Raw genomic sequence first — 16,789 nt, 5'->3', positions numbered from 1 at the left:
AAGACATTGGGGGTACTTGGTAAATTATACTTTTTCAATGCTGTTTGTTCTCTGCACTCTCAGTACTGGACACTCTTTGGTTCCTTTGCAGACAATTATTCCCATTTGCACCTCAGCTGGACCCCTAAATACAGTCGGCATGTCCAGTGTTTATGACGGGTGCTGAGTGCCCCCTTCTGGAGGACAGGAAGTACACAGGGGCCGGGGCTGGGAGGTCACAAGGTGTCCTGTCTGCCCTTGCAGGGAAGAAGGTGACAGGATCTAGGAGTGGGGTTATCAGGGAACTGGATTCGGCACCAGGACCCAGAGCAGGTGGAGAATGGGGTGGAAAAGCCTGATTAGTGGGGCAGAAATACAGGGTTCAGTTCACTCTCAGGCAGCCCAGACTAGGGGTTCAACACACAGACTAAACCCAGGCCCCACTTGGGGTAGGGGGTAGGGGCAGGGATCCCAATATGCAACCCAGCCTGGCTCCCATGAGCTCAGGGGTGGGGGCGGTCAGGGTGGGGCAGAGGAATTCACACACATAGTTATCATCTCCCGCATCTGGACAGGCAGGAACTGACAGAAATTGCCTGTTTGTGTGCTGATGTGTTTTATCTGACTCCCAGTGTCTCTTCTTTAAAAATTAACAGATTTCATTAATTCCACGACTCACATTTTTTCACCTTTTAACATCTCTGAAATCTAGGTGCATCTTAAAAGTAACAACCCTGGCAACTTATGATTATAATTGACAGGGGTCTTTCTTACTTGGAGCATATAAAATAACATTACACCTCACAAGTATGGTGACTTTGATTTGATGAAATACAATAGTCGCCAACCTTTTAAAAAAAAATCAGGAAATTTCACATAAAAAACAGGATTTCAGGCTTCTCGTGGGAAATTGGGAGCCCTGTAAAGCTGGACAGGCATTTCCACAGCTGCTTCCAGCTGACCAGTGGCGGCTGCCCCACTGGATAGAATGGGGGACCCTCCCCCACCGGCTCGCTCCAGGCCCCACTTGGCCCACTTTGCTCAGAGCTTTGCCAACTCCGGGTCACTGAGAGTCTGCATCCAGAGGAAAATGCACATGTGATCATGGATTTCCCTTCTTGCAGGTGCCCCTGGAGAGATGGTGCCTTCTGGGGAAGCAGGTGAGTGTCTGGCTGGTGGAGAGGGGTGGCTGGTACTGGTGGGAAGTGTCCCCCTCTCCCCCCACTGTGAGGGCCTGTTACTGTCATTGTGCATGGCTGCAAGAGTTGGGGACTCCGAGGTCCACTGGGGGGCCTGGGACCCTGAGGCATGAGGCAGGGGAAGTTAGAAAGGGAGGGTCTGAGTGAGAGGCAAGGGAATTGCACCTGCAACCTGTAGACAGAAAGATCCCTTGGTATGCTGGAGAATTCCACCAGGGCTTTTTTGTAGGTCACCCGTGACCTCTCCCCGGGGAGAGGCACCTGTGAAAGACCCCAGGCAGGTCTGGCACTAATGTTGAGTTTCTAATTTCTAGGACTCCGGAGAAGAGGCTCTGACCCAGCAAATGGTGAATATACAAGCTCAAACAGGAGAGTGGGAGGTGGCCTGGATTCCAGAGGGGTGGGATGGGACCACAGTCAGTCTGAGAAGGTGGGTCGGTCCCAGCAGAGACGCGGCCACCAGCCAGAATGTCACCGTGATTCAGGAAAGGGTCTTCAGGTCTGTGGAGGGAGGAGGGGGTCCGTGCAGGTCCCAAGGACAGCCACCTCCACCGTCACACTTTAGCTCTGACTGGCCCAGCAGTGAGTGCCCTCTGACCCAGGGAGAAGAACCCAGGAGATCAATTCTCCATGAGGCAGGGAAGAGAAGATCCCACCTCCTCTTCTCACCAGCCTTAAACGCTCATCTCTCTCTTGTTCCTAAGGAGAAGTGGAGGCCTCTCAGTTAAGAAGACTGAATATAAAGAAAGATGGTAAGGAAATCAGGGTTCCAAGACCACTTTCCCCCTTCCATGGGTGGAGGTCAGCTGCGGGCCCTAAACAATAGTGATCATACCCCACCAAGTTGCAAACTCCTCGGCTTAGAATCACCTTGAGAGGGTAGTGTAATGATTCCCATTTTGCAGATGGATAAACTGAGGCTCAAGGATGGGGAGTCGTCTTACAAGCTAGTCTGTGGCATGGCCACAGTTTGAACCCTGGTCCTGTGTTCTTTCTGCTGCTCACAGAGTCACTAGGGTAACAAATGCTTCCAGGCCTAGTGGTGAGGACAGAGAGCTGGAAATGGGCCAGCCTGAGGGACTCAGGAGATTAGACTAGACTAGATCCTAGAGAAGGGGCAATGAGAACTGAGGGGCCACCTCTGCTCCAAGCCTCGGGGAGGAGGGTGTCAGGGAGGAGCATGGTTTAGTTTGTTTCTTTGTTTTGTTTTGCTTTTTTCCCTTTTAATCATTTTTAAGTGTATAATTCAGGGGCATTAATTGCATTCACAATGTTGTGCTCCCATCACCACCTTCCATTATCAAAATGTTTCCATCATCCCAAACAGAATCTCTGTACCCATTAAGAATTAACTCCTCATTCCCCCTCCCCAAAGCCCCTGGTAACCTGTAACCTATTTTCAGTCTCTATAAATTTGCTTATCCTAGATCTTTCATATAAGTGGATTCATACACTATCTGTCCTTCTGTGTCTGGTGTCTTTCACTCCACGTGATGTCTTCAGGGTTCTCCATGTGGTAGCATCTATTAGAAGTACATTGCTTTTATGGCTAAATAATATTCCATTTTGTGGATATACCACATTTTGTTTATCTGTCATCTATTGATGGACACTGGGGTTGCTTCTACCTTTTGGTGATTGTGAATAATGCCACTATGAACATTGGTGTGCAGATGTCTGTTCACGTCCCTGCTTTCAGTTCTTCTGAGAATATACCTAGCTGTGGAATTGCTGGATCATATGACAATTCTATACTTAGCTTCCTGGGGAACTGCCAGACTGTTTTCCACAGGCTACACCATTTTACATTCCCACCAGCAGTGAATGAGTGTTCCTATTTCTCTTCATCCTGTCCAACACTTATAGTTTTGTTTTTTTTTGTTTTGTTTTTTTTTAAATAGTGACCATTCTAGTCGGGGTGAAATGATATCTCATTGTGGTTTTGATTTGCATTTCCCTAATAGCTAGTGATGTTGAGCATCTTTTCATGTGCTTTTTTAGTCATTTATATTTTCTCTTGTAGAAATATCTATTCAAGTCTTTTGCCCATTTTTTAATTGGGTCATTTGTCTTCTTATTGTTGAGTTGTAGACTTTCTTTATATATTCTGGATACTAAACTCTTATCAGATATATGGTTTCCAAATATTTTCTCCCATTGAGTAGGTTGCCTTTTCACTTTCTTGACAAAGTCCTTTGATACATAAAAGTTTCTAATTTTGAGGAGGTCCCATTTATCTATTTTTTCTTTCATTGCTTGTGCTTAGGATGTAAAATCTAAGAAACTATTGCCTAACACAAGATCTTGAAGATGCCACCCTCCAATTTCTTCTAGGAATTTTATGGTCCTGGTTCTTATATTATGGTCTTTGATCCATTTTGATTTAAATTTTTGTGCATGGTGTGAGATAAGGGTCCTCTTTCATTCTTTTTGCATATGGATGTGCAGTTTTCCCAGCAACACTTGTTGAAAAGATTATTCTTTCCTGATTGAGTGGACTTGGAAGCCTTGTCAAATGTAAATTGGCCATAGATGTAAGGGTGTATTTCTGAATTCAAATCTATTCCATTGATCAATATATCTAAGTTTACACCAGTACCATGCTGTTTTGACCAGTGTAGCTTTGTAGTATGCTTTAAAGTCACGAATTCTGTGTCCTCCCAACTTCATTCTTCTTTTTCAAGATGTTTTTGGCTGTTTGGGGCCCCTTACCCTCCCAAATAAATCTGGTGATTGGCTTTTCCATTTCTGCAAATTACGCTGTTGGAATTTTGTTTGTTTGTTTGTTTTGTTTTTTATGTGTAGTTTTTTTTTTTTTTTCATTTTTATTGAGATTGTTCAGATACCATACAATTATCCAAAGATCCAAAGTGTACAATCACTTGCCCCTGGGTACCCTCATACAGCTGTGCATCCATCACCACACTTAATTTTTGTTTAATTTTTAGAAACTTTTCATTATTCCAGACAAGAAATAAAGTGAAAGATGAATAAAGAAAAAAAGAAAAGGAAACTCTAATCCTCCCCTATCCCTAACCAACCCCCCTCAATTGTTGACTTGTAGTATTGGTATAGTACATTTGTTACTTTATGAAAAAATGTTGAAATACTAACTGTAGTATATAGTTTGCAATAGGTATATATTTTTTCCCTATATGCCCCTCTATTATTAACTTCTAATTGTATTGTCATACGTTTGTTCTGGTTCATGGAAGTGATTTCTAGTATTTGTACAGTTGATCATGGAGATTGCCCACCATAGGATTCAGTTTTGTACATTCCCATCTTTTGACCTCCAACTTTCATTCTGGTGACATATATGACTCTGAGTTTCCCCTTTCCACCTCGTTCACACACCATTCGGCACTGTTAGTTATTCTCACATCTTGCTACCGACACCCCTGTTCATTTCCAAACATTTAAGTTCATCCTAGTTGAACATTCTGCTTCTACTAAGCAACTGCTCCCCGTTCTTAAGCCTCGTCCTATATCTTGGTACCTTATATTTCATCTCTATGAGTTTACATATTATAATCAGTTCCTATCAGTGAGACCCTGCAATAATTGTCCTTATGTGTCTGGCTTATTTCACTCAGTATATTGCCCTCAAGGTTTTGTCATCAACCCATTTTTTTTTTTAATATGGTTTTGTTCACTCACCATACATTCCATCCTAAGTAAATAATCGATGGTTCCCTGTGTGGGCATATATTTATGTGTTCACCACCTTCACCACTATCTATATAAGGGCATCTACATTTCTTCCACAAGGCAGGAGGGAGAGTCAAAGAAGGTAGAGAGGCAAAAGAAAGAGGAAAAAAAAAATGACATCTGGGAAGCAGCAAAAGGAAAAATAACGTTAAATCAAAGTAGAGTAAAGAATCAGACACCACCACCAATGTCAAGTGTCTAACATGCCTCCCCTATCCCCCCTCTTATCTGCATTTACCTTGGTATATCACCTTTGTTACATTAAAGGAAGCATAATACAATGATTCTATTAGTTACAGTCTCTAGTTTATGTTGATTGCATCCCTCCCCCAATGCCTCCCCATTTTTAACACCTTGCAAGGTTGACATTTGCTTGTTCTCCCTCGTAAAAGAACATATTTGTACATTTTATCACAATTATTGAACAGTCTAGATTTCACCAAGTTACACAGTCCCATTCTTTATCTTTCCTCCTTTCTTCTGGTGTCCCACATGCTCCCCACCTTCCTCTCTCAACCATATTCATAGTTACCTTTGTTCAGTGTACTTACATTGTTGTGCTACCATCTCCCAAAATTGTGTTCCAAACCACGCACTCCTGTCTTCTATTCCTGTATCTCAGTTGAAGTGTATGTTTGTTCCTTTGACTGGGCCATAACTTTGTTTTTCTTGGTGTAGGTTGTAATTTTCTGTTGTCTAGGCATGGTTTCCTTGGGTATTCCTTTAGTATTTCCTTTAGGGCGGGTGTCTTGTTCACAAAGTCTCTCATTGTCTGTTTGTCAGAAAACATTTTGAGCTGTCCCTCATATTTGAAGGACAGCTTTGCTGGATATAGGATTCTTGGTTGGCGGTTTTTCTCTTTCAGTATCTTAAATATATCACACCACTTCCTTCTTGCCTCCATGGTTTCTGCTGAGAGATCTGCACATAGTCTTATTAAGCATCCTTTGTATGTAATGGATCACTTTTCTCTTGCTGCTTTCAGGATTCTCTCTTTGTCTTTGACATTTGATAATCTGATTATTAAGTGTCTTGGCGTAGGCCTATTCATATCTCTTCTGTTTGTAGTACGCTGCGATTCTTGGATCTGTAATTTTATGTCTTTCATAAGAGATGGGAAATTTTCATTAATTATTTCCTCTATTATTGCTTCTTCCCCTTTTCCCTTCTCTTCTCCTTCTGGGACACCAATGATACATACATTATTGTACTTTGTTTCATCCTTGAGTTCCCGGAGACGTTGTTCATATTTTTTCATTCTTTTCTCCATCTGCTCCTTTGTGTGTAGGCTTTCAGGTGTTTTGTTCTCCAGTTCCTGAGTGTTTTCTTCTGCCTCTTGAGATCTGCTGTTGTATGTTTCCATTGTGTCTTTCATCTCTTGTTTTGTGCCTTTCATTTCCATAGATTCTACTAGTTGTTTTTTTGAACTTTCGATTTCTGCTTTATATATGCCCAGTGTTTCCTTTACAGCCTCTATCTCTTTTGCAATATCTTCTCTAAACTTTTTGAATTGATTTAGCATTAGTTGTTTAAATTCCTGTATCTCAGTTGAAGTGTATGTTTGTTCCTTTGACTGGGCCATAACTTTGTTTTTCTTGGTGTAGGTTGTAATTTTCTGTTGTCTAGGCATGGTTTCCTTGGGTATCCAAATCAGGTTTTCCCAGACCAGAACAGGCTCAGGTCCCAGAGGGAAGAAATATTCAGTATCTGGTTTCCCTGAGGGTGTGTCTTAGAAAATTGCTCCACCCTGTGATGCCTCAGGTCACTGTGCTTTTCTGCCCAGCAGGTGATGCCTGTTAGCCTGTAATTCTTGACTAGTGTGAAGAGGTATGGCCGTGTTCCCCCAGGCTCTGGGGTCTGGTTCTGAATGGAAAGGGCTCCACCCCTTTCTTCTTAGAGAAGATAGACCCCCCTAGGGGGATGTCATTAGCATTTCAATGGTCTCTCTCTCTCTTCTTGTGCTGTCTCCACCTTTCTCTGAGTCACAGCCCTGGAAACTGAAAATGACTGGGGCTTTCTCCACTGAGCCAAAAAAGAAACAGATAGTCCCCTTCAGACCTAGTCCAAGGCATCCCTCCAGCTCTCAAAGGTCAGTCGTCACCCAAAGCCTCTGTTTGTTTTTTGGGGATTTGTACCTGTAGTGAGCAGTTCACACTCGCTACTTAAAACCCCAGTTGGAGCTCAGCTGAGCTATATTCGCTTGCTGGGAGAGAGCTTCTCTCTGGCACCACGAGGCTTTGCAGCTTGGGCTATGGGGGAGGGGGTCTCACGACTTGGATCCGCAGGTTTTACTTACAGATTTTATGCTGTGTTGTCAGGCATTCCTCCCAATTCAGGTTGGTGTATGATGAGTGGACGGTCTCATTTGTCCCCCCACAGTTATTCTGGATTATTTACTAGTTGTTTCTGGTTTTTTGTAGTTGTTCCAGGGGGACTACTTAGCTTCCACTCCTCTCTGTGCTGCCATCTTGCCCAACCCGCTGTTGGAATTTTGTTTGAGACTGTGTTGAATCTGTAAATCAGTTTTGGTAGAATTGACATCTTAATGATATTTGGTCTTCCAATCCATGAACACAGAGTGTCCTTCCATTTATTTAGGTCTTTGATTTCTTTTAGCAATGTTTTGTAGTTTTCTGTGTACAGGTCCTTCACACCCTTGGTTAAGTTGATTCCTAGATATTTGATTCTTTTAGTTGTTATTGTAAATGGAATCGTGTTCTTGATTTCCTCGTCAGTTTGCTCATTACTAGTGTATAGAAACACTGCTGATTTTTGCATGTTCATCTTGTATCCCACCACTTTGCTGAACTCATTTATTAGCACTAGTAGATGTGTTGTAGATTTTTCAGGACTTTCTATATATAGGACTATGTCTTCTGCAAATAGTGAAAGTTTTACTTCTTTGTTTCTTTGATGACTCTTATTTCTTTTTCTTGCCTATCTACTCTAGCTAGAACTTCTAGCACATCAGTGGTGGCAGTGGGCATCCTTGTCTTCTTCCAGATTTTAGAGGGAAAACTTTTGGTCTTTCACCATTGAGTACAATGTTAGCTGTAGGTTTTTCATATATGCCCTTTATCATGTTGAGAAGTTTCTTTCTATTCCTATTTTGTCTGTTTTATTGATCTCCTCAAAGAACCAATGCTTCATTTTGTTAATTCTCTCTATTGCTTTTTATTCTCAATTTCCTTTAATACTGCTGTAAGTTTCTGTCTTTCTGTCTGCTTGCTTTGGGATTAGTTTGCTGTTCTTTTCCTAGTTCCTGCGGGTGTGCAGTAAGATCTTTGATTTTAGGTCTTTCTCCTTTTTTTAATGTAAGCATTAAAGCTATAAATTTTGCTGTCAGCCTTTGCTGCATGCCACAAGTTTTGATATGTTGTGTTCTCATTTTCATTCATCTTAGATATTTACTGATTTCTCTTGCAATTTCTTCTTTGACGCACTGAATGTTTAAGAGCACGTTATTTAACCTCCTTATATCTGTGAATTTTCCAGTTTTCCACCTGTTATTGGTTTCCAGCCTCATTCCATTATGGTCAGAGAAAGTGCTTTGTATAATTTCAATCGTATTTAATTTATTGAGACTTGTTTTGTGACCTAACATGTGGTCTGTGCTGGAGAATGATCCATGAGCACTTGAAAAGAATGTATATCCTGCTGTTTGGGGGTGCAATGTTCTGTGTATGTCTGTTACGTCTAATTCATTTATCATATTATTCAAGTTTTCTGTTTCCTTATTGATCCTCTGTCTAGATGTTCTATCTATTGAAGAGAGTGGTGTATTGAAGACTCCAACTATTATTGTAGAGAAGTCTGTTTCTCCCTTCAGTTTTGCAAGTGTTTGCCTTGTGTATTTTGGGGCACCATAGTTAGGTGCATAAATATATATATGATTGTTCTTTCTTCTTGGTGGATTGCCCCCTTTATTAATATATAGTGTCCTCCTTTGTCTCTTATAACAATTTTGTATGTAAATTCTATTTTGTCCAATATCTGTATAGCTATCCCAGCTCTTTTTTGTTACTTTTTTGCATGGAATATCTTTTTCCAACCTTTCACTTTCAACCTATTTGTGTCTTTGGGTCTAAGGTGTATCTCTTGGAGACTGCATATACTTGGATCATACTTTTTTAAATCCATTCTGCTAATCTAAGTCTTTTGATTGGGGTGTTTAATCCATTAACATTCAGTGTTATTACTGAAAAGGCAGTACTTACTTCAGCCATTTTATCTTTTGTTTTTTTTTCTATGTCATATCTTTCTTTTTTTTTTTTTGTCTCTCTTTTACCCTTTTAGTTACCCTTACTGATAATCTTCATTTCTTCACTCTACTCCAAGCCTCTCTCTCCTGTCTTTTCCTTTCAGCCTGCAGAACTCCCTTTAGTATTTCTTGTAGGGTAGGTCCATGTTGATGAACTCTCAGTTTCTGTTCATCAGTGAATATTTTAAATTTTCTCTCATTTTTGAAGGACTGTTTTCTTGGATAAAGAATTATTGGCTGGCAGTTTTTCTCTTTTAGAACCTTAAATATGTCATGCCACTGCCTTCTCACCTCCATGGTTTCTGATGAGAAATTAGCACTTAGTCTTGTATGTGATGAATCGCTTGTCTCTTGCTGCTTCCAGAATTAAGGGACTGTGGTTTTTGATTGAACAAATGGCAATGGGCAGGGAGACCTGGGTCCAGGCCCTCTTGCTCTGCCTTTCTTTATCTAGATGAACCAGGACAGCTGTTAAACTTTCTTGGGCTGTATAGTGAGGCTCGTTGGGCTACAACCAAGATTCCCAAAGTACAGGCCATGTCCAGCTTGCTTCAGGACGTGGAATTATACCTTGAAGTGAGAAAGTGACTGCCCTTTCCACTCTCTCTCACAGAGGACGGGCTTGGTTTGGAGACCCTGTGCCTTGTTTTGGAGCCCCAGATCCTTGCTGAAACGAGGGATTCTGTTTTCAGATCATTCTCCGGACAGCAGCGTCTGGCCAGACCCTAACCTCCTTGTTTTGTTTTCATTGTGCTTATTTTTATAACAGGGTGTCCTCGTTTTCCAGTTACTGTTATGGCATGAAGTTTCCTTTCAGAATAAATTTATTTAAGGAAAAAGGGACTCTATTTAAATAAATATGTTGAGTAAATATTGGTACAGATGATACTTGGATTAGCATAAAATTGTGAAGGTAGCAATCAGTGGTCGGTGGAAATAGAAAAAATTACAGTGGTGGTGTGCAATGACCAGTCAGAAAAATTAGGTGAAGATGATTTCCAGGGTCTCTTCCCATTCTAACATTTTTTTTCTCCCTAGACAAAAACAAAGCAAATGGAAATCCCTGCCTCACCTTGCGCTCACTTTGCCTTCAAACTTTCCCTTGATAGCAGTGATACTTAGCATCATGCTGTGTTTTGCTGCTTACAAAGCACTTTCCTGTCCAAGACTCCCTCAATCCAGAGAGCAGCAGAGAGGGTGCCTTCCTCATGTTATCAGAGAGAAATCGAACCCAGAAGGGTTAGGATACTTGTCCAAAACTCATAGCACATCAGTGGTCAAACTGAGCTGAACTTGGACACATTCCCTACAGCCTCAATACCTGACTCAGGAAGTCTGCCTCATTCCAGAACCTTCTCTGAAATGTCCTCTCTTTTTTTCTTTTCTTCCTTTCCTTCCTTCTTTCCTCCCTCCCTCCCTGTTTCCTTCTGTTCTGGTTTGCTAATGCTGCCAGGATGCAAAATACCAGAAATAGATTGGCTTTTATAAAAAGGGATTTATTTGGTTACAAAGTTACAGTCTTAAGGCCATAAAATATCCCAGGTAAGTCATCACCGATCGGGTATCTTCACTGGAGGATGGCCAATGGCTTCCGGAAAACCTCTGTTAGCTGGTGTCTGCTCCAGAGTTCTGTTTTCAAAATGGCTTTCTTCAGGATGTTCCTTTCTAGGCTGCAGCTCTTCTTCTTCTTTTTTTTTTTTTTTTTTAAATCATCATTTTATTGAGATATATTCACATACCACGCAGTCATACAAAACAAATCGTACTTTCGATTGTTCACAGTACCATTACATAGTTGTACATTCATCACCTAAATCAATCCCTGACACCTTCATTAGCACACACACAAAAATAACAAGAATAATAATTAGAGTGAAAAAGAGCAATTGAAGTAAAAAAGAACACTGGGTACCTTTGTCTGTTTGTTTCCTTCCCCTACTTTTCTACACATCCATTGCAGCTCTTCTTTAAAATGTCACTCTTGGTTGCTCTTGGGGCGTTTGTCCTCTCTTAGCTTCTCCAGAGCAAAAGTCTGCTTTCAACGACTGTCTTCAAACTGTCTCTCATCTGCAGCTCCTCTCTCAGCTCCTGTGCGTTCTTCAGAGTGTCCCTCTTGGCTGTAGCAAGCTCGCTCCTTCTGTCTGAGCTTATATAGTGCTCCAGTAGACTAAACAAGGCCCAAGCTGAATGGGTGGGGCCACACCTCCATGGAAATCATCCAATCAGAGTCAGCACCCACAGTTGGGTGGGTCAAATCTCAAAGAACTACAATCTAATCAACATTAATACATCTGACCACAGATTTCATCAAAGATTTTGGCGTTTTGGGGGACATTATACATTCAAACTGGCACATCTTCCTTCTTTCTTTCTTTTTAATCTTTTTTGCATCTTCCCTACTTGCAGCTAGATTGATGCCTAGCAAAGTGTAGGGAGGCCTCTTTAACAGACAACCCCTGATTTCCCGCCCAAGGCACAGTCCCTGCCTTTCAGCCACTCTCTTTTATTTTTTTTCCCACAATTTTATTGAGATATATGCACATGCCATACAATCATCCAAAGTATACAGTCAGTTGTTCACAGTATCATCATATAGTTGTTCATTCATCACCACAAACAGGCCTTGAACACATTCATTACTCCAAAAAAAAAAAAAAAGAATATAAAATAAAAATAAAAGTAAAAAAGAACACCCAAAACATCCTATACCCCCATCTGCCTCCTATTATTCATTTACTTTTTGTCCCCATTTTTCTACTCATCTGTCCATATACTGGATAAAAGGGAGTGAGAGCCACAAGGTTTTCACAATCACATAGTCACACTGTTTAAGGTATATAGTTATACAATTGTCTTCAAGAATCAAAACTACTGGGTTGCAACTCAACAGTTTCAGGTATTTCCTTCTAGCTATTCTAATAAAGTAAAAACTAAAAAGGGATATCTATATAATGAATAAGAATAACCTCCAGAATGACCCATCAACTCCATTTGAAATCTCTGGGCCCTGAAATTTTATTTTGTTTCATTTCTCTTTCCACTTTTGGTCAAGAAGTCTTTCTTAATCCCACAATGATGGGTTCAGGTTCATCCCCGGGAGTCACAACCCATGTTGCCAGGGAGATTTATGCCTCTGGGCATCAGGTGCCACGTAGGGGGAGGGCAGTGAGTTCACCTGCCAAGTTGGCAGCTCCTCTATTTATATTAACTGCATAAACCCTTTGAAGCCCTCAGGTGCATCAGGCATCGCAGAAATTGTGTACAGGTGCACTGAGATTCGTGTGTAGTGATATTTGTTGTGGCATCTGTGATAACAGCAAAAAATTGGACACCTCTAGATTCATCAGTGGGGGACTAGTTAAATAAGTTAGGATATATTGTGGAATACTGTGCAGCTATCAAAAAGAAGGAAGTAAATATCAGTATGTTCTGAGATGGAAAGATGGCCCTGATCTATCAATGACAGAAAAAAAGCAAATTATAGAGCTGCAGGTATACAGATTGGTCTCATTTTTGTTTAAAAATGTGCATATGTATTGTCTGTAAAGGTTTTGCCGATCACTGCTCACTCTTAAGGAGTGGGATTAGGGAGTGAGCATGAGGTAATGTGAAACTTCTACATGGGATAGCTTTTGAACTTGACACATTTGCATTTCATTTTTTACTATTGTATTTGATATTCATTTGACATGTAAAGTGTTGAGCATCTCTGTGTGCCCAGCACTGCTCTAGGCATTGGGAGTTGGGCATTGAATGAGACAAACCAAACTCCCTATCTGCCTTGGAGCTGACGTCCTATTGGAGGAGACAGAGAATAAACATAGAAATGATACAAGTTGAATGGTGATCAGGATTATGACAATAATAAAGCAAGATATGGGGTGGAAAGTGGTGGAGCTAGGGGTGCTATTTTAGTAGGGTTGGTCAGGAGTAATATCTCTGAATAAAGTTACATTTGAGCAGGGATAGGAATACTTTTTGTAAGAGAGAAAGAAAGGGAGGGAGGGAGGGAGACAGAGAGAGAGAGAAGAGGGGGAGGGAGAGAGGGAGAGGAAAAGAAAAAGAAGGAAGGAAGGGAGAAGGAAGGAAGGGAAGAAAGGAAAAAAAAGAAAGGAAGAGAAAAAAAGGGGAAGGAAGGGAAAGAAAAGAGAGAGTAATCCATTACCTCCTCTTTTGCAGATGAGTTTTTCCATTTTGTCCTCCTCTGCTTTGCTGCTGGGGCCTTGCTGGTGTGTTATCATTATTATGGAGGTGAGCAGGGGGTCCTGGGGCATGAGGGTGGCATGAGGGGTAGCATGAGGACCTCAGCCCACTGATTGACCAGCCTCTCTTCACACTGCCCTTCCAGACTGGTTCATCTCTCTGGGGGTCGGCCTGCTCATCTTCGCCTCCCTGGAGACCGTTGGCATCTACTTTGGGCTGGGTAAGGCTGCCCTGCACAGCGTCTTGGAGGGGTGGTGGCTGGACTGACCACAGATGCTTGCCAAACCAAAGAGTGGTCGTGCCCTCGACATTTTTAAAAAATTTCCTTCTGCTCATGTTTTTTTCCCTGACCACTTTCAAGGTCAGTGTGAGGTCATTGGCAAACGCAGTGGAAAAACTGGGCAGCTCTGTAAAAGTGCAACGAAAACAGTTGAAAAGTGACAAAAGAATAGAATTAAGTGGATGCCCACCATGAGTTAGTTAATGGAATCGGGGACTGAATTCCTTTGAGTTTCCTGGCCTTGTTATTGCTGTTCAGCCTTGTTGTTTTTAATAATAATAATAATAACTGGATTGCTATTATCTAAGCTTAACGTGCTGCCTGGAATCCCACCGTTAGAGCTTCATTTGGGTGGGCCAGGCCTTTGTCCAAGGGTGGGCAGGTTTAAGCGTCTGATTCCATATCCCTCAACTCACCCTGCTCTCTTGTTTTCTGCACAGTGTACCGGGTCCACAGCATTCTACATGCCTTCATCCCCCTCTTTCAGAAGTTTAGGCTGATGGGTAACTTTTAAATTTTTAATTAATTAATTTTTAATTTAAATTTTTTATTGGTAGCTTTTAAACTCTTCCTGCGATCACTCTGTCTCTCCCTATTGGGGTCTTCTAATTTGAACAAGGCTTAGCCTATAGGAAAGAACACAGGGCCTGAAGTCAGGGGCTTGGGTTCAAAGTCCTACCACTGCCAATTTAGCAAGGTCTCTGACCTGGTCAGGCCCTGGAGCATCTTTCAGTCTCAGTTTCCTCAGCTGGCAAATGGCTATAATAATACCTATTGCCCAAGGGTGCCATGACGATCAAACAAGGAGCAGATGCAGAGGTCCTTAACTGGGCATCGGTGGATGAAAGTAAAGGGAGTTGGATTGTCCCTCGTTCTTTCATAATACTTTACACTTTCCCAGACACTGTCCTCTCCATGGTATTTTGTTTGCATGGTAGCAACTGGGGAGGTGGGCTTTAGTTAACTTGCACTTGACCCATGAGGAAACTGCAGCTCAGAGAGGTGGCGTGACTGGCCCAGGGTCACACAGCCAGAGTGGTTGAGCTGGGTTACAGGAGGACTTCTTTATTGACCTGTGGCTCAGTGCCCACCATTGCACCTCAGAACGGAAAGATGGGTGGCCACGTGTCTCTGTGCTGGGACAACACAGCATTTGTATGTCACCAAATCATCAGGCCAGCTCCCTCTGTCTCCTTAAATCCATTTCATAAAGAAGGGGGAAGTTAGTTACAATGGCTATGGGTCACGGGGACCCATGGCTTCTGAATTAATGACATTATCCCAGCTGTGAGTGGGTATTTGGTCATCTGGGGGTGGGGGTGGGGGGGCAATGCCTGGCTGTCTTCAGAATCCCATGCCATCCTGTGGGCTTTGCCTTCCAGGGTTCAGGAAGACTGAATAAGGCCAGGCCACAGCTTGACCATCCCTGCATCCCCTGGACACCCGTGGAGAGAGCAGTGTTCTAGGAATCACATGGATAGGCCAAGCTAGGGCAATAAAGACCGGGCTTTTCATTCCATGGGGTCTGAACATCAGCACCAGCCTGGGCCAGGCTACCATTTGGGTAGCATTGACATGCAATCCGGTTGCCAGGATGGAAAGTGGAGGGAGAGCGGGAGTGACCTGAGCCCTTCATGCTACCAGGATCAGCTGGAGGAATCTGGGATGTCACTGCTCTCAGCCCTGCAAGCTGTCATCTGTCTGGTCTTGTGCATTCTCTCACATTCCTCAGGCCAACCCTGGGGGCTCTCAAGTCTACAGAACCATCCCTGGACAGACAGACAATCTGCTGCCCTGAGGCAGGGAGCCACCAGGCCAGGCCTCCTGGGTGAACCTGGTACAGGTGAGATGTTGGGGACCAAAGTCACAGCCCCACCCCCCAGTGACAGTCACACCACCCTGGACTCCATCAAGATTCGAATAAACTTTCTCTTTCCTGGACTAAAAAGAGTCAGCTAAATATTCTTTGGGGTGTTTTTGAGTGTGAGGACACATTTGGGGTCTCCTTCAACCCTACCTAGTCAGGGAAGGTGCCTTGTCCTACTGGATAAAATATAGAAGGGCATAAATGTAAAGCCCCTCACTTAAGATCAAAGCTTTAATCATATAGGTCCAGAATGGGAGATAGGACCTTGCAGACATTCCCATGGAAAAAAATTTGAGCTGGTAGGTATTTTCATCCCAGCATATATTGTAAGGGCACAAAATAAAATCCATTGCAAACTTGGGTTGCATTAATAGAAGTATAGACTCTAGATTGAAGGAGGTCCTGCTTTGCAGTGGTCAAGCCACGCCTATAGCATATGTTCAGTGCTATACTCACATTATCAAGAGGGACAGTGACAAACCAGAGAACACACAAAAGAAGAGCCCAGAGTGGGAGTACAAAGAAAGAATGAAGAAATGAGAGCCCTTCAACTTGCAGAAGATAAGAATGGGGGCCTTCATTGAGTTCATAGGCTCTTGGAGGACGGTTTCTCAAGTTCTTATGATGGTCCAGCTATATGTTATCTGGTTTAATTCTCACAGAGGGGGAAATGGAGGCTCAAAGAAGTTTACTAACTTGCTCAAGTTGACACAGCAAGCCAGTGGCAGAGCTGTGATTTGAATCCAAGACTGTGTTCTCTTTTATGCCAAGCTGCTTTGTGGAGTGTTGGCTAGTCCAGTCCCCCACCCTAGCAGAGCATCCCTGAGGGAGCTAGAATGGACTGATATTTCCCAGACTTTCAGATTTCTCAGACCTATAGAATTTTTTTTTTTAGAAAGCAAAGGAAAGAGGGCCCCACAGCAGGGTGCTGCCAACTCTTTACTTTGTCAATTGAGGACAATGAAAACGATAGCACACATCACCAACTACCAGCATCATTTTATAAAAGAAATTACAGTTTTGTGCCTTAAATAGAGAAAAATTATAATTGGGGACAAAATGGAGCTTAAAATTGAATAAATTAAGCTTATGAAAATCTTACCATGTGTTTTAGTTTCCCAGCTGCTAAATCAAATACCATGCAATGGTTTGGCTTAAACAATGAGAATTGATTGGCTCACAGTTTTGAGGCTAGGAGAAGTCCAAAATTGAGATGTCAGCAACGTGTTGCTTTCTCCCAAAAGACTGTGGCATTCTAGGGCTGGCTGCCAGTGATCCTTGGTCCTTGG

The 16,789-nt window shown here is 42.4% G+C and overlaps 1 protein-coding gene across 4 annotated transcripts in view; it reads left to right on the top strand.

The window, feature by feature from the left end:
* Positions 1-15,581, top strand: part of TMEM40 (transmembrane protein 40) — a 61,850-nt gene extending 46,269 nt beyond the window's left edge. For all 4 annotated transcript variants that reach the window (XM_037802386.1, XM_037802369.1, XM_037802397.1 and 1 more), the window contains 7 exons: positions 1,104-1,139; positions 1,493-1,525; positions 1,883-1,930; positions 13,330-13,401; positions 13,499-13,573; positions 14,074-14,136; positions 15,016-15,581. In XM_037802386.1, coding sequence (XP_037658314.1) covers positions 1,104-1,139; positions 1,493-1,525; positions 1,883-1,930; positions 13,330-13,401; positions 13,499-13,573; positions 14,074-14,136; positions 15,016-15,035 — 347 coding nt within the window. In that variant the 3' untranslated portion in view covers positions 15,036-15,581. The remainder of the gene's footprint in view (positions 1-1,103; positions 1,140-1,492; positions 1,526-1,882; positions 1,931-13,329; positions 13,402-13,498; positions 13,574-14,073; positions 14,137-15,015) is intronic.
* Positions 15,582-16,789: the final 1,208 nt, after the last annotated feature.

Source organism: Choloepus didactylus, chromosome 1 (genome assembly GCF_015220235.1).
Source record: "Choloepus didactylus isolate mChoDid1 chromosome 1, mChoDid1.pri, whole genome shotgun sequence".
NCBI classification, from domain to species: Eukaryota; Metazoa; Chordata; class Mammalia; order Pilosa; family Megalonychidae; genus Choloepus; species Choloepus didactylus.
This window is presented reverse-complemented; position numbering and strand designations above follow the sequence as displayed.